At 43.2% G+C, this 20,118-nt stretch overlaps 4 protein-coding genes across 4 annotated transcripts in view; 3 read left to right on the top strand and 1 right to left on the bottom strand.

The window, feature by feature from the left end:
- Positions 1 to 7,559, top strand: part of LOC129723843 (sialin) — a 35,879-nt gene extending 28,320 nt beyond the window's left edge. Inside the window, exons 2-6 of the mRNA XM_055678303.1 lie at positions 5,877 to 6,122; positions 6,181 to 6,265; positions 6,330 to 6,709; positions 6,767 to 7,141; positions 7,211 to 7,559. Coding sequence (XP_055534278.1) covers positions 5,877 to 6,122; positions 6,181 to 6,265; positions 6,330 to 6,709; positions 6,767 to 7,141; positions 7,211 to 7,537 — 1,413 coding nt within the window. The 3' untranslated portion in view covers positions 7,538 to 7,559. The remainder of the gene's footprint in view (positions 1 to 5,876; positions 6,123 to 6,180; positions 6,266 to 6,329; positions 6,710 to 6,766; positions 7,142 to 7,210) is intronic.
- LOC129723842 (structural maintenance of chromosomes protein 2) lies at positions 7,552 to 11,622 on the bottom strand. The gene is made up of 5 exons (XM_055678302.1): positions 11,279 to 11,622; positions 10,793 to 11,215; positions 9,223 to 10,733; positions 9,012 to 9,160; positions 7,552 to 8,942 (listed from the first exon to the last, which is right to left on the bottom strand). Exons 1-5 carry the CDS (start codon positions 11,444 to 11,446, stop codon positions 7,651 to 7,653), a joined length of 3,543 nt encoding a protein of 1,180 aa, XP_055534277.1. The 5' UTR covers positions 11,447 to 11,622; the 3' UTR covers positions 7,552 to 7,650.
- A 1,952-nt stretch (positions 11,623 to 13,574) lies between these two features.
- Positions 13,575 to 15,042, top strand: LOC129720385 (uncharacterized protein K02A2.6-like). The gene has a single exon (XM_055671849.1). The coding sequence runs from the start codon at positions 13,575 to 13,577 to the stop codon at positions 14,745 to 14,747; it is 1,173 nt and encodes a 390-aa protein (XP_055527824.1). The 3' UTR covers positions 14,748 to 15,042.
- A 2,143-nt stretch (positions 15,043 to 17,185) lies between these two features.
- On the top strand, positions 17,186 to 18,160 carry LOC129720384 (uncharacterized protein K02A2.6-like). Its single transcript, XM_055671846.1, has one exon. The coding sequence runs from the start codon at positions 17,186 to 17,188 to the stop codon at positions 18,158 to 18,160; it is 975 nt and encodes a 324-aa protein (XP_055527821.1).
- The last annotated feature ends 1,958 nt before the right edge of the window (positions 18,161 to 20,118 follow it).

Genomic DNA, 20,118 nt, shown 5'->3' with positions numbered 1-20,118 from the left:
ATTTAACCACATAAGATGCAACCTGTATCAGCTTTCTCCGTATAGCCTTTACCGTTGCCCCAACCACCATGATGACAATGTCATCCGCATTTACGAACATCCGGATGCCGCCTGGTTGTTTCTGGAATACCCCATTCATCCTAATCAGAAAAAGAGTAACGGCAAGGACGGATCCCTGTGGGACTCCTGCTTGTTCCTGGTAGGTTTCTAATCGGTGGTTCCCTAAAATAACTTGGAACGTTCGATCTTGGATGAAGCTCAAGATTCGTCCTTTGAGGCCCCATTCTATAAGCTGATGTAGTATACCTGGTGTCCATGCTTGGTTATATGCCTTCGAGAGATCAAGTGCTGCGAGCTCGATGTGTTCCCCGTTAGAGATTGCGTCTTCCATCGCTTGTCGCATTACGCCAAAGTACGTGTTTGTACCTCGCCCAGGTCGGAAGGCGTATTGGCGGTCGTCCAATTTTTCTTTTTCGTTTAAGTACTGCATCAGTGTTCGGTTGACCATTCGTTCCATGACTTTGGATGCACAACATGTCAGGGATATTGGTCGGTAGTGTGAAACTTCGCATCCAGAGGTGTCAGGTTTTGGGATTGGGACGACCAAACTGTGCTTCCATGTTTTTGGGAAGGTCTCGCCAGTCCATTCTTGGTTAATTTTTTCTAGGAGGATGGATAACTTTTCCGGTGGTAACTTTTTCAACAGGGGATAACCCACCTCGTCCGGTCCAGCAGATTTTCCTTTCACCTTAGACAGGGCGAAACGAAGTTCGTCTATTCGAAATGGTTGATTTATCTCCATTGCATTCCTGTCGGCAGGTATGGTGACGTTGGCGATAGAGTCGGTTGTCACGCCGTTTTTACGGATAAAATCCGGGCTGTAGCCTTTCACCCGTGCTGTATTGCCATGCCTCTGGCTCTTCGTTTCCCGTTTATAGCGTTGACCTTGGACCATAAATCGCTTGCGCTTTGGATAGGGTTGATCTCGTCGATAAAGTTTTCCCAGCTTTTTCGTTTTGCTATTTTTATAGTTTCTTGGCAGGAGTTTCTTTGGGTCCGGTAGACCCTAGCGGCATTTTCTTTGTCAGGATGGTCATTTGAGAGGCGCTTCATGGCCCGAAGCGCTTTGCGTCGGGCTTTGACCGCAGCTGCTGTTTCAGAAGTCCACCAATATAGTGCCTGGTTTTGCACTGGTTCTTGGAATTGCCTCCGCGGCAGCAGAGAAAATTTGCTCTATCGTTTGTTCTATATTGGTCGGGGGATTTTCCTGGCATCGTCTCGTTACTGCTGTTTGGTAGACGGTCCAGTCGGCGTCTTTGTATAGCCATCTTGGCCTGCGTGTGATTTCGATGGGAGCTTCATCTATCTGGATTCCGATCGGGTGGTGAGCGCTTCCTAGAGGATCTTTGTCAGCGGTCCAGAGAAGTCTTGAAACCAGACTAGTGCTAGCAAATGAAACATCGATCGATGATTCCTGTTGGCCTCGGGTAAATGTCGTTGAGCCGTCGTTTAAGAGTGACAAATTGCAGTTCTCAGCGGCTTCACGAACCTCAATTCCTCGTCGATTTGACGGGTGTGTTCCCCAGTCTTGGTGGTGGCCGTTTACGTCCCCCATAAGAACGATTGGCTCTTCTAGGGATTTCAGAAACTCCTCTAGTCGGTTTCTTAAATTAGTCTCTTTTCTACATGGGATGTATATCGATACGATAGTGACAACGATCGGTGATTTTATTCTAATGGCTATCGCTGGAAGGTCTGTATCAGCTCTGATGCGGATGAATGGTAGATGAGCTAAAACTCCTATGCCTACTGAGTGGTACAAGTTGTCGCATTTTTTGATTGTCCATCTGTACTTGCCGGATAGAGATCGATTCATTCTGGCTTGGTGTTATGGATCTCCTGGAGAGCCAAGATGCTAGGGTTGTGTTTCTGGACCAGGTACTTTAAGTCCGACAAGTTATTTAAAAAGCCATTCATGTTCCACTGCATGGCTAGGTAGTCAGCTTTGGTTGTTGCTAGATGACAGGTGTTATGCTGCCGGTGGGTTGGTCTATCGTTGTTTGTTGTACAGTAAGCGCGCATAACCTTTCTTTCGGGGCAGTGGGTGCTTCCTGATAGAGCTGCACCAATGGCAGCAGTCCGCGAGGACCCCGCTACTGGCAGAGATGAAAGAGGCTTGAAAGAGTAGAGTGGAGCCAAAGAAGGTCCCGGGGCCGGCATTTCAGAGTTGTAAATTCTCGCTCTCCACAGATCGTACTTTAACGCGCAGGTTGTGGCTTCCAGTGGTATGGTGTTCCGTGTCATTTGCGAGAGGAGGGCATTCTGCGCTGCTATCCTAGCGGATCGTCGAGGAACAGCTTTATGTTTATCGTTGTTGGGTATTGCCGTCAGACGCCGGGGGGTATTCCCTGATATTTCTGTTGGCCTTAGACTTCCGCACAAGGGGGGGGGAGGGGCCAACTATCCGAGGCTGTGTCCGAGTTTTCGATTCCCGCGTTGTCCTGCGAGGGATACGAGGTATGAGCCCGCTTGTCCGTCTCGCTGTGTTTAGACGTAGTCTTGTCTCCCGCGTTGTCCTGCAAGGGATACGGGGGTAAGACCCGCTTGTCCGTCTTGCTGTTGGCCATCTGGTACCGGGGGTGATCTGCCGGTCCCGGTCCTCCAGAGACTTCCGCACCGGCAGTGCCCCGGCTACCCGAGGCGATTTTTTCGTGTATCGTTGGTCTGTTTTCATTTTTGTCTCTGTCGGTACAGTTGGTGTGATTGTCGTCCTCTCTGTTAATTCGCGTGGAGCTGCCCACATTTTCGGTTGTGGAAGGCATTGGTACGTTATTTTATTTTCGTTATGTCGTTTCGAGCAGAGAGGACTTATCGATGAATGTTGTTTACAGGAGATCCTCCTGCAGGCCGAGGTATATCGACCCGTCTGAAGAGATGTCCATTTTCGGTTCTTTCTGATTTGTGTCATAGGTCTGCGAGTGAATGTTATCTTCGCTGTCTGATATGTAGCAGGTTTGGTCTTTTCTGAATTCGTCACTTCGGTCCGTAGGCTTGGGAGCGACTGTCTTCGGATTATTACTGTTATTTTTATTATTGCTGGGGTCAAGCTTAGAGCGTCCTTTCGGTCTGGAGGGAGCTCGGCTTTGGCGCTCGGCTTTGGCGCTCGTCCTTGTCGCAATTTCGGTGATTCAGTTCCTGGGGTGATCGAGATCTAGACCTTGAGCTTGGCTGGGATGCTTCATTTTTGTTTTTTTTTCTTCGAAATTGTACTGGTTGAAATCGGGGTGTTGGCTGCGATACGGATGCGACGCATTGGTTTTGGCGGTTGGTGAGACAGGTATGTTTGCGGCGGTCAGCGCAGCCTTGAGTGCTGCAATTTCAGCATTCTTCTCAGCTAATTGTTCATCTTTATTTCTTACCAACTCGAAGAGCTCGTCGATTTGACGATCACGCTTGGCTGCCTTTATTCTCATGATCTCTATCTGGTTATCTTTCTTACGAGTTTCAAGCAGGAGCTTATCAAATTTACCATTGAGCTCGGCGAATCGAGCGTCATTGCCTTCTGCAACTACGGTAGCGACGGTCTTCGTGCGATGATTTGCTTCGAACATTTGTCGAGCGGCCGGGTAGCCGACTCCCTGGTCTACCATAAGATGTTGAATGTCAACCTTCTTGAGGTATATCGGACACTTCTTGCTGGAGACCGGATGCATATCACTCTTACAGTGTTTACAGAAAACCTTCTCTTGGCACGGTATCTCCGGTGTGCTGGCGTGATTTCCGCAGCACAAACTGCAAACCAGATTTTTTGACGTGCACCGCTTACGAGGGTGCCCATACTCGTAGCATCCGTAGCATAGCATCGGCGTTGGATAGTAGGGGCGTGTACGAATCCGAAATTGATGCTTTGTGGTACAACAGTTCCGTCTATGGTCAGAATGATGGTCGGCGTGGGGATGTAGTCGCCACCATCTTTTCTAGTGATTCTTCTGAGATCTCTTGATCGTTCAATTTTCTAAGCAATTCATCAGTAGTGTACTCTGTTGACTCAGGACAGTACACGACGCATCGACACTGATTTCTTGTTGGATGTTCGGCGATTTTAATTTTTGTTCCGTTCGGTAACTGCGTCATCTTTTTCAGTTTCTCGACTTGCATTTGGTTCCGCAATTTCATCATATAGGATACTCCTTTTCCCTCAGGGCTGGCTTGCTCGATACGTGCACCTAGGTGCGCCTCGACTGCTTTTCTAATTTCAAACGATTTCTTAGGTAGAGCTTGGTCCACTCCTTCTAGTCGCAACACTCGAATCTGATCGTAGTCGACACGGATATCTCCATATTCAGGAAAGCTCCGGCCGGCATAAATTCCGTCTACTATGCTACAAAATCCATAACTGGTATTTCCAGTTTCCCCGTAGGGAGTGAGAGGGAAATCGCCTCCCGACGTCATGTCGGGAGGTTTTCCTTGGTTCCGTTTTTTATTGCTCCAGGTTTTGTGAAAGGATCACTTGCGGTATGATTTTCTATTCGGAGGCAATAACGAAAAACTTCAGCACGAAAAGGTTAACCCTTAATTCTTCTCTGCGCTGATCTGTGGAGAATGAGGATCGTTCGCTCTCGTAACTTTCCTGATTCTGAGCGTATTGTCCTCTAGTGTCCCTCCGGTCTCTCCACTCCGTGAGTGGGATCGGATGAGTGGCGATCTTTCACTTACACTAACACTGTCCCCGTATACAAGGGGATTGATGGCGTCCGTATCACAGCGTCTCTTGTGCCTTTCACCAACTTTATTGTGCTAATTTACAATCGTCCCTGTCGATAACTGACCACGTACCAACACCGAAGTGCGGGTGGTCTTATTAAGAAACACCTCCGATATGATTATTGAGATTTCACTTCGAAAATCACTTGATTGTTTTCGTATACACAGTGTGTGCTATCGCGACGGATCCGAACTCACGAGTGAGTTAATGGATATATCAAGTTCTTTTCTGGAAATTTGGTCTTCACGATCAGATTGCCTTTAATTGTTTGTACTATAAAATAATCTGATAACGTTTATTAAAACATCTAAACAATATTTGTCGAAAATAAATCAAAATGACTCGCCGACAGGCTTTATGGTCAGTTCATGAACCTGAACTGAAGTTTTTATGTCTAAGCATGAAGCTTAACAGAGATAAAACCACGTTAAGACCCATTTGCTATCTGAGAAATTAAGTAAAATAATTTTGGCCAGGTTTTCGTTCTACGTACTCCTATGTGCGACGCTAGCAGTTCAGCTGAAAAATTAATGAAATTGCCAATCCACTAACTAATATTTAGTTCATGGTAAATAAACGCGAAGTTTCCTTTTCAAATTTTGGAATACAATATTTAATATTGATTTCAAAATGGAGCAAAAGGGTATTAATGAGTTGATTCCCAACTGCTAATTTTGTTGGATACCGGCTTGTTAAGCTATAGTCAGCCGAAATCCACTGAATAATACCTCATTAAGCTGTAAATCGACAAAAATGTTTGTTAGGTTGATGCTTATTGAAGAGGCACGTTGTCCCAGTAAAGATATGTGAGATCTGCGGCCGAATTCCGAGAAAACGTTTCTTTGAAGAGAAGAAAATTTCTTTATTGAAGTATATGGAGAAATTTTCCTCTCTTCGAAGAAATGTGTGCTCGGAATTCGGCCGCTGGTGATACAATTTATTGAAACCGCGGGACATCGAGATATTTTAAATGAACGCAGCACATTTCGCGGGACATTTTTTTTTAAGCGGGATGTTTGGTCACTTTAGCAAAAACTTTTCCATGAACATTTTAAACAATGTTTTGCTTGAATTTCACTTTTAAAAATGCGAATTTTATTACCAATTACAGCTCGACTCCAAAGAGGATGGCTTCCAATGGGATGAGTACGAACAGGGTCTAATATTGGGAGCTTTCTTTTGGCTACACTGGATAACGCAGGTGCCGGGAGGTGTGCTAGCTCGGAAATACGGCACCAAACTGGTATTTGGGCTGTCCAATGCCATTGGCTGCTGGTTGTGCTTCCTGATGCCCATGGTGTCGTATTGGGACTACCGTGTGCTGATCTTTTTGCGCGCGTTGCAGGGATTAATATGCGTGAGTATTCAACGGATTTTTGGAATATTTTACTTACTGAACGCAACTACTTCGATAGGGTGTGGCGTGGCCTGCAATGCATCACATGGCTGGTCAATGGATACCGCCTAACGAACGTAGCAAATTCGTTACAGCATATCTAGGTATTTTTAGGTAACTAATTGTATCACAGAACGCAGATTAAACGTTCTTTCTCTCATTTTCAAGGTAGTTCTGTTGGTGTAGCGCTAAATTTTCCTCTATTCGGTTACATCATCTCGTGGTCATCCTGGGAGTATGTATTTCACTTCTGCGGAATATTTGGCTCCGTTTGGTACATAGCATGGCTGTACTTGGTGTACGATTCACCAGCAGAACACCCACGGATTCATCCAAAAGAACGCGAGTACATAGAGAGCTCTTTGGGGATAACGGAGAAATCCAAAAGCTTAGAGCACCAACAACCGACTCCTTGGCGGAAAATGATTTTGTCTAAACCAATGTGGATAACGGTGATCGCTCAGTGGGCAGGAATCTGGGGGTTGTTCACATTGATGACGCAGGCACCTAGCTATTTCAACTACATTCACGGATGGGACATAAAAATGGTAACATTATTGTGTTGATGAAATCTAGCATGTTATTTTGACCAGAACCAATTACAGACAGGTATTCTATCGGGAATCCCTCATCTCTGCCGGATGATGTTTGCCTACTGCGTATCGGTGGTCGGTGATTACCTGCTGAAGCGAAATCTAATGTCTCGGACTAATGTACGCAAAATGGGTGGAGCATTTTGCTGTCTGGTGAATGGAATTTTCGTGCTCGGGCTGGCATACAGTGGCTGTAACGCCACAATGGCAATACTGTTCCTAACTCTGGCTACGATGATGCACGGGGCGGTGTCCACCGGACCGCTAGCCAACATCATTGATATGAGCCCAAAGTTTGCCGGTATTCTACTCGGTATTAGTGGAATGATCACCGTCATTCCCGGTTTTGTTTCACCCATCATCGTGGGAATATTAACGTTGGGAAATGTAACTATTTTTTGATTGAAATTGTTTCGTAAGTTTTCGTAAGAACATCGAACTTTTTTGTTTTCACAGCAAACAGTTCAGCAGTGGCAATATGTGTTCCTGATAAGCTCTGGAATGCTGATAGTTTGTGGAATCCTGTACATGTTGTTTGCGGATTCGACTTTGCAGACGTGGAATTCTATGGAAACTACGGATGCATTGGATGCCCGAGAACTGGTTAGTTTGAAACTGAATCCCGATGGTGAACTTAAGGAAAAACCAATTTCAACCGGAATAGACCCGGAGTCGATACCAGCTAACAACACCAATGGTGAAAGCAATGAAGCGCCGAATTCAGTATTAGTCCCCTCAGACTTGGTATCGGAGCAACCAGAAAATTCTTTCAAAACAAGCTAATAAAAGAGGTCAGCAACTTTGATAGCTTTAAATTTATTAAAAGAGTTCACAGAATTCCTCATTTGTATACTATCTAAAAACTTTCCACGTACGTTTTTCGAGTAAATCATGAATCACCGGCCAGCCTTTTTCAGCTGCGCAATGTTCACTGTTCTAGTAACGGCGGACATTCCATCCACAAATTTGGTCCGAAACAATACGTTAGCGTTGTTGAACATACCGTCCTTCAACGATACGATAACAAACTGTGAGTTAGTGAAATGTTTCTTCAACATGTTACCAATGTTTTGCGTGTGGGACAAATCCAAGGCAGCGTCCACCTCATCGAGAATATACAACGGGGCTGGTTTGTATTTCAGCATAGCTAAAATCAACGATAAAGCCACCAAAGAGCGTTGACCTCCACTCAACTCCGTCAGTGATTCCTTCCACATGCCGTTAAATCCCACCTTTACTTCCAATCCCTTCATAAAGTTCACCCCATCTGGAGGCACCAACTGTGCTTGCGTTCCCGGCAGTAATGTGCTGAAAATACTGCCAAAGTTCTCGTTCACTTCCGTCCAAGCTACCTTCAGCTGTTTCTTCTTCTCTTCGTCCAAGTCAGTAATAATTTTCTGAATCTTCTTTTTGTCATCCTCCACTACTTGCTTCCGGCGGATCACTTCTTTATATTGTTCTTCTTCGCGTTCCAGCAGCATCATTGCTTTCTGGTTTATATTCCTGCTCATTTTCTGCTTAGAGTCTTGTAGTTTGTGCAGCTTACGACCCGCCTCTTGTGGATCTTCCTTATTGTAGTCGTACCTCGTGTTCTTAACACCGAAGAACTCCTTATCCTCCGTAATCCATGGATACTTTTCCTCGAGGGCCGATATTTTATCATAACCATCCTTATTCTCGTTCTTCACCTTCGTGATTTCATTCTCCTTCTTTTTGATATCCAGTTCCAGCTCCTCGTTCTGTTTCATTAACTTATCCCTGTGATGGTATTTCACCTTCAGCTCCTTATTCTGACTGTTAATTTTATCCTTGTGAGCTTTAATTTTCTGCTTCACGACAGCAACGGCAGCTGTCATTTGTTCACTGTTCTCACTGGCAGTCTGCAGTTTCTCCTGCAGTGCCGCGATACTTTCCTCAAGTTTGATAGCTTGTTCCCGCGCATTAGCGATCTCCTTCTTTAGCTCTTCGATTTCCAGCTTCAACGTCTCAAAGCTTTGCTCGTGTTTCTTCCAGTTTTTGCGACTGTCTTCACTTTGCTTCTTGAACCGCTTCATGTCATCCTCGGCAGCTTTCAGTTCCCGCTCGCGATGACCCTTGCTGTCGGCAATTTTTGCCGTCAGATCTTTTACCTTGGCGTTGGCCTGCGTTTGCGCCTGCCGGGCTTCGACCATTGTTTGTTTTAAAGTTTCTGTAAGACGAAAAAAAAAACGATTAATGATCTGGACACAACAATGGAAGTGGATATCTGTATACTGACCGATCTTTTGCTTAAGCTCTTCGATCTCCTCCTGAGCTTGCTGGAAAGTAGTTTGGGCTAAACGTTGCTGGATGGTTTTAAGCTCGTGGTTGCGCAAATCTAACTGTTCCTTCAGCTGGTTGTAACGATGGGCAGTGCGTTCCATTTTACTAAAATCAAACGATTATTCCAATCAGTTTTTATCCATTAAAAAGCAAACATTGAAACTTACCTAATTTCGGCGCACACTTGCTGATAATCTGCCTCTTTCTGTGCCAGCAATTGCTGTATTCTGTTGATCTCTTCCACCTCTAGCAGCACGGTGCCTCCTTTCGGTTTGGCACCACCAGACAGTGTTCCACTGGGATCCACCACATCGCCGTCCAGTGTCACCGTGCGGCACATAATCTGTCGATGGTAGGTTACCTGCTTGGCCACATTCATGTCTTCCGCCAGAAACGAATGTCCGAAAACGAATTTCATTGCCGGCTCTAGACTACGATCATAGTCGATGCATGATAGCGACGTAACGGCACGACCTTTTCCAACCAAATTATCCGCTACCCTGACGGTGCCCTGATCGATCGATCGGCTGGAGATTTTGTTCAACGGAATCATCGTGGTTCGACTTTGTAATTGACCCTTCTGCAGCAGCTTCTTACCGGTGGTATCTGAATCGACTACAACACTATACAAACTGCCACCAGCAGCCGTTCCTAACGCCAGAGCATATTTCCTATCTCGAAGTGACACCAACTTAGCGACCATTCCTTTGACTGCTGACCTGTCAAAATTTGGCTCTGGATCACGGTATTGAAATTCCCACCGATAAGCATTCTTGCGATCCAACTCCCCACGAAGCCCACGTATTTCCTGGGACAGAACCTGTTTTCGCTCTTGCAGCTGTTCAATAGTTCCTTCCTCATAATCGATGTTTTGCAATTCAGCCGACATTTTCTGAATTTGGTTCTCGATGTTGGTCAGCTGTTTTTTATCCTGCAAATAGGCTGCGTCACTGGAGTTCATATCGCCTTGCTTTTCTTTCAGCAACTGTTGACAGTGTTTCTGTTCCATTTCACTCTGTTTGATTGCCGTTGCAGACTCTGCTGCTTTCTGCTTGGCACTCATCAGCTGATCCTGTAACGTCGCGGCTTCACCATCCTCGTTCGTCGATAGCCCTGCACTTACCGCCTCAAAACGCTTTTGAGCATCATCGAAAGCTTTAGCATCCGCTTCGCATGCGTCCTTAATGCTTTGAAACTTATCTCCAGTGCGTTGCATTTCCGCCTCCTTTTTATCCAGCGCAGCTTCGTCGTCCTTAATACTTTTTTGTAGATTTTTGAGCTTGCGCTGCTCAACCCCGATACTATCCTTTGTACTATTGCGTTCCGCTGAAGCTGTCGCTTCCTTTTTGCTCTCGGCACTCAGCTCGGCTTCCAACTCCGCCAAAACGCCGCCTCCCTCCGAGTCGATTGTTGCTTGCAGCGCTTTAGCGCTACTTTCCAGTTCTTTACATTCGCTAACGTGGCTTTCAATTTTTTGCCGATTCTTATCAATTATGTCGTTCAATGCCGCAATGCTCTTCTCCGAGTTCTCGAGCGATTTCACAAACTGCAAGTACTTGTGTGAGATGTACAACCGGGTCAGATACTCAATGTCCCTGCAGATCTTTTGATATTCGATGTAGTGAGCGCGTTCCTTACGCAGTTTCTCCAGCTTCGGTTCAATTTCCTCTCGCAGTACCTACAAAAATTTACAACTATCATTTACATTACATTCAGAAAGGCAGAAACAAAACCTACCGTGTAAAGTTCATTCAACTTGGCATCCTTTTTCTCGATCAACTTAATCGAATGTTCCCGTTTAGCCTCATACACACTGGTTCCGGCTGCTTCCTCAATCATCGATAAAATCTCCTGCGGTTTCATGTTCAGCACCTTTGTGATTCGTCCCTGCATGATCAGGAAGTTCGGGTTGTTCACGTTGAGCTGCACCGAACAGAACAGATCCTGGACCTTTTTATTCTGGACCGTTTTTCCGTTGATCAAATATTTGTTCTTCCCGCCAACGACAATCTGGCGCGTAATCGAGATCTCGTTGCATTTCTCGTATCCTAGCGGACACTGCTCCTTGTCGGTGTTATCGAACACCAGCGTAACGGTAGCCTTGGTGACACCCGCTTGGCCACTTTTGTAAACCAACTCCTGGAGGGATGTCGCTCGGACCTGAAATGCGGTTATTTTATCTCACCGTCGCGCAATTAAATTAAATCACAATTGAACACTTACATGAACCAAATTGGATATTCCCAAAACGAAACAAATCGAGTCCAATATATTGGATTTACCAGTTCCATTCAGACCGGTGATGGCGTTAAACTCTGGATCGAAACCGTGCACTTCCGTTCGCCTGCCGTAGGACTTAAACCCGTCGATTATAATAGACTTAATATACATTTTTGTTGCTCTCAAACAGTGCGCATCGTAGTCAAAGAGAAAAAATCGCGAATCTATTTGATTCAGGAGAGATATTCCCCGTAAATTCCTCCGCTAGCAGAAGCTGGCGTCCACCGCTTGGGTTTTTGCTTTATTGTTTAACTTTTGTAAAGGTGCTTTGACAGCAACGACGGTTGGAAAATAAAGGGAACAATCGTGCGAGTGTGTGTTGGTGTTCACGCAAGAAGAGGGTTCGTTAAGTTTTGTCGACATCGTCGACTCCGACCAAGACTGCGACATACAGTTTATATCGGCGCCAGTGCTCCCAGAGATTACCGATAGTTGATAATTTTATAAATTCGTATTTGTGAGTGGTGAGAATAATTTCTCCATTTGGGTTGTTTAGCTACTCACAGATTTCTGATTTTTATATATCAGAGTTTAATTTTCTGAGCAAAACGTGATTTTTAAAAATTTTATATCATTATCCTTCGATTTTTAAATGGTCGGCGTGCGACCAGACCGAACCAAGCGCCATTTTTTTGAAAATTGAGTTTTTAACACCAGTGGTTGTGGAAATTAACGATCTATCTTTCATGAAAAAATGAAATCATTTGAACAGTTCATGAGGATATAATAATAAAAATTTCCTGCAGTAGCTTACAGAAAACAAACGGGGTGGTAAAACTTTGAACCCCGATTACTCGAATTAATGTTTTTGGCACTTGGTTCGATCTGGTCGCACGCCGACCAAATGAAAAATAAAAATCGCTCCAAATCACTGCAATGACAGTTGGTATATGGGTAGGCTGACCAGACTTTTTTGGGATAAAAACGGGACAAATGGGTTCAAAAGACGAGACACATGATACAAGTGCTTTTTGAAAAATTTTACCAACCAAAGCATGCGAACAATTATTCATTGCTTTGTTGAACCTATCCGATCCTTACGATACTTAGCGTTTGATAAAATTTAGCATAGGAGAGAGTGATTTTTTGCAAAGAGTTCCTGAAATTTGTCACATGGATGATCGAGATTTTGACTAACAATTATCATGGTTTCAATTTTCAATCGCGACTTTTTTGTCAGTTCACGATAGGGGATGTCCTTTTCACTTGTGCGGTACGGTCAAGAAGGCACAATACGTACTCAGTTATTAAAAAAAACCTGGCTGCTTAGAAACTTATTTTCTATGTAGAAAAATTTCAATGCAAAGCTTTATTTAAGAATTTCTCAAGGAATGTCCGAAAACGGTACAAAATGGCAAAAAGACGGGACGGTTGAAAATAGTCTAAATAACAGTATTGTCCCGTTCAAAACGGTACGTCTGGTCAGCCTATTTATGGGCGAAGTGTTGTTGTAGCGATTACGAGCAGTTTTAATTCGTGATTTAAAAATTGAATTACGACGATAGAAATTTTTTGAAAATCACGTTTTGCTTAGAAAATACAGCTCTTTCAGATGATATAAAAAACTAATATAGCTTAACAACTCATTTGGAGAGGTTCTTTCGAGCATGTTTACAAAGTGTAGTGCTGTTTTTGTTAATATTATTTGCTGTTTGGCTCCGTTAAACATAACAGTGAGGTGTTGCATCGCCTGCTCTTGCGGAGTTTCAGCGTTCCAGTTCACGAAATGTTTTTGAACTATCCCCTGCCACGACACCCACGGGATTTCATTTTTCAAGAAGTGGTCACAAAGCTGAAATCCGTTTTTGGACACCACAAGTCTCAATTCAGCCAACGGTACGACTGTCTCCGCATTGTGAAGAACGAAGCAGACGACTATCTGACCAACGCTGGTATTGTCAATCGCCAGTGCGAGGACATCGAGCTCAACAAGCTAACTATCGACCAGTTCAAGAGGCTCATTTTCGTTTGTGGACTTCAATCATCCAGAGATGCAGACGTTCGGACCAGATTATTGTCAAAATTGGAAGCACACACAGCGACAACGGTTAATCTCGAGAGTTTAGTCACCGAATGCCAGCGCCTGTCGAATCTTAAACACGACACGGCACTGGTGGAGAAGAATCAACCATCTTCATCGGTCCAGGCAGTTCGGAACCCAAAGTAACAGGAGCATCCTGGTTCTCAACAATCAAGCGAGAAGACATCTCCTCGAACACCGTGTTGGCAATGTGGTGCCATGCACTTTGTTAAGGATTGCCCATTCACAAGCCATCTCTGTAAGCAGTGTAACAAGACCGGACACAAGGAAGGCTATTGTGGATGTTTCAACAAGCAAATGAAGCCAGAATCCGCACCCGGATCAACAAGGTTCAACAGGCAAAAGAAGAGAAAAGGAAAGCATCAATCTCTTTCCAACTACATCTTTTCAATCAACGCAGTAGGAGCACCTAGCCGGAAATACGTCACTGTGCTCATCAACGACAAACCGGCGAATCTACAGCTGGATTGTGGATCAGACATCACTATCGTCTCGGTTCAAACGTGGAAGAAGCTCGGCTCACCATCAATCAACAACACCTTCCATCGCACGAACACTGCTTCGGGTGCTGCACTACCGTTGAAAAAAGAATTTCAATGCAGCATGGTTATCAACGGTGAATCCAAAAATGGTACTTGTCATGTCACTACAGTAAAGGACTTGAACCTACTCGGACTAGACTTCATCGAAGCATTCAATCTGTGGAACAAGCCACTCGCCTCCGTTTGTAATCGAGTTAATCAATCTAATTTCAATCTCGATTGTGGGAACCGATACCTAAGGTGGTACCCCGAAGTTTTCAAAGACACACTGGGGCACTGTACTAAAACAAAGATCAAGTTGCTTTTGAAAACAGATGCAAAACCGGTTTTCCGTCCCAAGCGACCAGTACCGTTCCACATTGTTCAGAAGGTTGACGAGGAGTTAAACCGTCTACAGCAACTCGATATAATCACTTCAGTGGATTTTTCCGAGTGGGCAGCACCGATCGTCGTAGTAAAGAAGCCAGGTGGAAAGGTGCGAATTTGCGCTGACTATTCGACCGGACTCAACGCTATTCTGGAACCCCACCACTATCCTCTTCCGACACCCGACAACATCTTCAGCAAACTTGCAGGCAGCAAGATTTTCAGTGTTATCGATCTATCTGACGCTTATTTGCAAGTTGAAGTTGACGATGATTCCAAAAAGCTCCTGACTATCAACACGCATCGAGGGCTGTTCCAATTCAATCGGTTTGCTCCAGGAGTAAAATCAGCACCCGGTGCATTTCAACAACTGATTAGCAGTGTAATCGCTGGTATTGGAGGAGTAGAGTCTTTCCTGGACGACTTAATTATCCACACAGTAACAGAAACGGACCACGATTGAACACTGAACGCTCTATTCAGCCGTCTTCAAGAATTTGGGTTCAATCTACGGTTGGAAAAATGCAATTTTGGTCAATCCAGCATAAAGTTCATTGGTCATATTGTAAGTTCCAACGGTATTCAGCCAGATCCAGCAAAAATCAGCGCTATCACGCAGATGCCACGACCTACTGATGTCAGCCAAGTCCGATCGTTCTTAGGAGCCGTTAACTTTTACGGTAAATTCGTTAGAAAAATGCACCAATTGCGACGACCGTTAGACAATTTGCTGAAGAAAGACTACCAATTCGTTTGGAGTCAGCAGTGCCAAGAGTCTTTCGTTAAAATCAAGAAAGTACTTCAATCGGATCTCTTACTAACTCACTACAACCCTGCTTTGGACATCATCGTAGCAGGAGGTGCCTCGAAGACAGGAATAGGTGCCGTTATCATGTATAAGTTTCCAGATGGGCAAATCAAAGCCATTGCTCACGCTTCAAGGACACTGACGGCATCCGAACAAAACTACAGTCAAGTGGAGAAAGAAGCACTCGCTCTGGTGTTTGCCGTGACCAAATTTCACCGCATGCTGCTAGGTTGCCATTTCAAGCTCCAGACCGACCATCAACCGCTCTTGAAGGTATTCGGATCCAAGAAAGGAATTCCACTCCACACAGCCAATCGTCTCCAGAGATGGGCTCTTACGCTACTTGGATTTGATTTCGACGTGGAATATATTTCAACTGACCAGTTTGGATATGCAGACGTTCTCTCCCGGCTGATCAACAAACACGAGAAACCAGATGAAGAATTTGTAGTTGCTACAATCGGCATCGAAGAAGAGTTGGATAACGCCTTATGTGATTCGTTCAGCAATCTTCCAGTCACGTTCGAAATGGTTCGTTCAGCCACAAAGAAAGACAAGCTGCTTCAGACGGTTATCCAGCATATCAACACCGGTTGGCCAGCAACTAAACAAATCACTGATCCAAGTCTAAAGACGTTTTGTTGCCGGCGAGAATTCCTTCCAATCATCAAGGATTGCATCATGTTCTGCGATCGCATCGTAGTTCCAGCTGTATATCGTGGTCGAATCCTGAAGCAGATTCATCGCGGTCATCCTGGAATGGACCGAATGAAGTCAGTTGCGCGCAGCCCGCATAATCAAAAACCATTGCTGAAGCGGTAAGGATTTTAACTGTACTTAATGAAGTATGGTAACTGTTCGTGATAATGTCTTTCATCAGTTATTACTGTACTAAACTGAATGACTTAAACTATTTATATTCAGTATCCCCAAATAGGATAGTGAGCACTGTTTGTCCACCACACCTTCAACGGTTGAAGCTCCATCGTAAAACGAAGAGATATCTTCCAGTAAACGCTGTAGTCGCAGGTGTTTGTCAAACTAAAATGAAAGGTAATCAAATTGGTCACAAATCTTTCGGCTTTAGTATTTATACAATCCTTTTTTCTATCCAGTATCTCCGAGCAGAACGATGTTGAAGTCCACATTGCACGACGACAAATGCAAAACAGCGCCCCTCGCAGCCTGGAAGAATACAAATATGACCAGTCACAAAAAGAAATGTGCAAGATGGCTGGCAAGTGATGATATCTGCAGCTGAAAAACAAAAACATGATTTTGCAAAAAATAAAGAAATCGCCACTAACAATCTTTATATTCAAAACAATATCACGACTATTCCACGAACGATAATCAGAATATAAATCAATATAAATATACCATTAATGAAATGATACCTGAACAACTGGAAACTATTATACTATATGTATTATACTAACTATTATACTATTTGAAGAATAGTTTTAGTACAAAATTTTGGATTATTAGTTTACTATATCGTGTATAATATCGAAAAAAATATGTTCGGGAAAATCGCTGTTTTTGAATGGTAACCATACCTAACGCCTAGTTCACCAAATGGTTATTTCTAAGTTTACTATAAGCTAGATGGTCAAAACTGAAGCTGATATGGTATGTAAATAGAGTTCTCCAGGCGCGTTTGTATTAGTGCGATGTATTCGATTTTTCTTTGTTAGCTGTAAGAATTTTTTGTCACCTGTGAGAACTGTCATCGAAAAGAGAGAATAAAAAACTACTGAGTTTGATTCACACTTTCACAAATTTCAGTATACAGTGTAAGCGGGCCGTGTCGTAGTGTTCGTGTATTTTCGCTTGGAGAACTCTATGGTTATGTGACTGTTTTATAAATGGTTAAGATACTATAAGGGAAACAATTCGTGTATGGTATTTGTTTATGCGGGAGTATCGTTTACTGGCCTGCAATTGACGAAGATATCCAGAACTATGTACGACGTTGTTCTATATGCGCCTGCGCAGCAAAGTCTCCACCGCAGATCCAACCTCAGCCATGGCCGAAAGCAGAAGGTCCTTGGAAACGAATTCATTTGGACTATGCCGGACCTATCGAGGGAATGTACTATCTGGTCATCGTTGATTCTTTCACCAAGTGGCCAGAAATCTTCCAAACTTCTTCATCAACGGCGCCATTGACAATAGGATTATTAAGAGAGACTCTTGCAAGATTTGGAAAACCTGATGCACTGGTTACGGATGACGGAAGCCAATTTTGCAGTGGCATATTTAAGCAGTTCTGTGAGAAATCCGGAATCATTCTCGTTCGTACCACGCCCTACCATCCACAGTCAAACGGACAGGCGGAACGATTTGTGGACACGCTCAAGCGTTCACTGCGGAAAATAACAGACGGGGAAAACATACAATTATCCGAAGCGCTGCAAACCTTTCTTCAAGTATACCGCTCAACGCCAAGCAACGTGTTGGAAGGAAAATACCCGGCAGAAGTAATGTTTGGCAGACCAATGACGACTACACTTGATTTGCTTCGTCCTACGGGAATCCATCAAGCCCAATCCACGTCAACTTCGCTATCACCTTCCGCCACAACTCTAACTGCTGGAGCTATGGTATACGCCAAGGTCCACAAGAACGCCCAAACCTGGACATGGAAACCTGGAACTATCATTGGAGCATTTGGAAAGGTGAATTTCAATGTTCTGCTGGATCAAGGTACGGGACGCAGAAAACTCATTCGTTCCCATGCAAATCAACTACGCGCTAGGTATGATGACATCCAGCAGCCATCACACGAAGTTCATCCACCATCGGCAGAACTGATTGCAAATTTCAGATTACCGGCTCCTGTTCAATCGAATTTGAATCCAGAACCATCCACCAGCTCCGGTTCAAGACTAGCTATACCCATTAATAATTCCGCCGACAGCCTGAATGAAACCATGCGGACAGCTTCACCAACAATGATTGCATCAACGCCTATAGTAATCCCGCTAAGAAATGATGAGGTCACACCTCGCCCAGTCAGATACTCAAGACCGCCAAGACGATTGGAGGATTACATCCGGTACTGAAATAAAGGGGGAGATGCTACCACCAGCTAGACAACTGAGTATGCGATGACTAAATGGAAAACTTAGTTGTCAGAGCAAAGTAGAAAATAGATTCATTCTATTACAAGCTCTTGTTCAATCCAGACGTACTTTAATAAATAGTCAATAGTTTGAACATCTTTCATTTGTAACATAAATGAAGAATAAAAATTCGCTCTAAATCGCTGCAATGACAGTTAGTATATGAGAGAACTGTCATTGTAGCGATTTCGAGCAGTTTTAAATCGTGATTAAAAAAGCGAAGACAACGATAGAAATTTTTTTTAAATCACGTTTTACTTAGGAAATGCAGATCTTTCAGATGATATAAAAAACTGATATAGCTAAACAACCCAATTCTACGTGAAATTGGGTTGTTTAGCTATTCACGGATTTCCGATTTTTATGTATCATCTGAAAGAATGTACTTTTCTGAGCAAAACGAAATTTTTAAAAACTTTATGTCATTAACCGTCAAATTTTAAATGAAGAATAAAAATTCGCTCTAAATCGCTACAATGAAAGTTAGTAAATGGGAGAACTGTCATTGTAGAGATTTCTAGCAGTTTAAAATCGTGATTTAAAAAGCGAAGGACAACGATAGATTTTTTTTTTAATCACGTTTTACTCAGAAAATGCAAATCTTTCAGATGATATAAAAAAATGATATAGCCAAACAACCCAATTGTTTTTCATCCCGTGGCTTAGATTATTGAAACATAGATATCCAACTCAACCAACGATACGGGCAACAAAAATGTGGCGCCCCTCCGAGTATGATGGCGGTTGGGTGAACTACATTCAACGAGCACACACAGAAAAATATTAAGGTAATTGCTATCTTTTTAGGCTTGATCAGATTTGTGCGGTGTTTTTAACAAACTAATCTATATGGTCTAGATAATAATAATAATTTATTACAACAGGAGAAAAATAAATCTCAATGTCTGAGATGACCATGATATGAATTATTTATTTTGATGATAGTATGACTAATCGTTCATAGTCGTTTCAACAATATGTTTTTAAGCATAACCAAAGATGACTAGTACACAATACGTCACTCTTGCAGTATGCAGCGGACACGAGTTTTGCTGCGCGTGAACGAAATTTGAACTAATTTGTATACTGTTAATTTGGTGATGACGACAAGGTGGTGAAAAGTGAAGCATATTTTTCAATATCATTATATGGTCCTGTCATCTAATTTTCAATATCCTCATACAGTATTGCCATCTTGTTTTCGTTTTCATCTAGCGGATTGAGCATGATAAATCGATCTTGCTAATAATCACAGTTTTAAGGTTATCAGATGGCACCGTTATAAAGGTGTTGCGAGCAAAATGTATGAAGTCAGGTATCTTGCTCTAGTCATCATTAGCATAACTCATTTGTTGTTTGTATCAATTTTAATAGTCGATTGCGAACCACTATACAGCTTTAATCCCTTTGCGGAACTGGTTGAGTTAATAATTCTGTCTCAGCCGTCAAATAATGCTGTAGAATGTTCTCCTATTCGGTTTGTAGCTTCCGTTGCAGATTATCGTTTGTGATCTCATTCATTATCAATTTCACTATTCCTTGGTTGAATGTTTAAATCGGTTTATTAATATTTGCAAAGAACGGAGAAAATCAAATTTGTAAATTTTCACTCATCCTTTTAAGTTCTATTTAAAAACGATGCAATATTTATTTTGGTGAATACGCTATTCTTAACGAAGGTTTTACATTACTGTGTGAAATCGTTGTTATATACGTCTCTTAATATCCTCTTAGCAGCAAAGCCTAGCATAATTTATTTCGTCAAAATTCACCAACGTTAACACCAACATAAACAACGTTAAAATAATTTAAGTGAATATGAAGCTTTTTTTTCTTTTCGTAACCTTTGACAATTCGATGAGAGTATCTATGAGATGTTAACATTGTGTAACTCATGC

This window comes from Wyeomyia smithii, chromosome 2 (genome assembly GCF_029784165.1).
Source record: "Wyeomyia smithii strain HCP4-BCI-WySm-NY-G18 chromosome 2, ASM2978416v1, whole genome shotgun sequence".
NCBI classification, from domain to species: domain Eukaryota; kingdom Metazoa; phylum Arthropoda; class Insecta; order Diptera; family Culicidae; genus Wyeomyia; species Wyeomyia smithii.
This window is presented reverse-complemented; position numbering and strand designations above follow the sequence as displayed.

Bases quoted from the DNA above. Each gene is read 5' to 3' on its own strand.
- LOC129723842 (XM_055678302.1), bottom strand. From the start codon at position 11,446: ATGTATATTAAGTCTATTATAATCGACGGGTTTAAGTCCTACGGCAGG. The intron at 10,734-10,792 runs GTAGGTTTTGTT...AAATTTTTGTAG, and splicing joins AGTTGAATGAACTTTACACG to GTACTGCGAGAGGAAATTGA. The intron at 8,943-9,011 runs GTCAGTATACAG...TTCGTCTTACAG, and splicing joins AGAGCTTAAGCAAAAGATCG to AAACTTTAAAACAAACAATG.
- LOC129720385 (XM_055671849.1), top strand. From the start codon at position 13,575: ATGCACTTTGTTAAGGATTGCCCATTCACAAGCCATCTCTGTAAGCAG.
- LOC129720384 (XM_055671846.1), top strand. From the start codon at position 17,186: ATGTACTATCTGGTCATCGTTGATTCTTTCACCAAGTGGCCAGAAATC.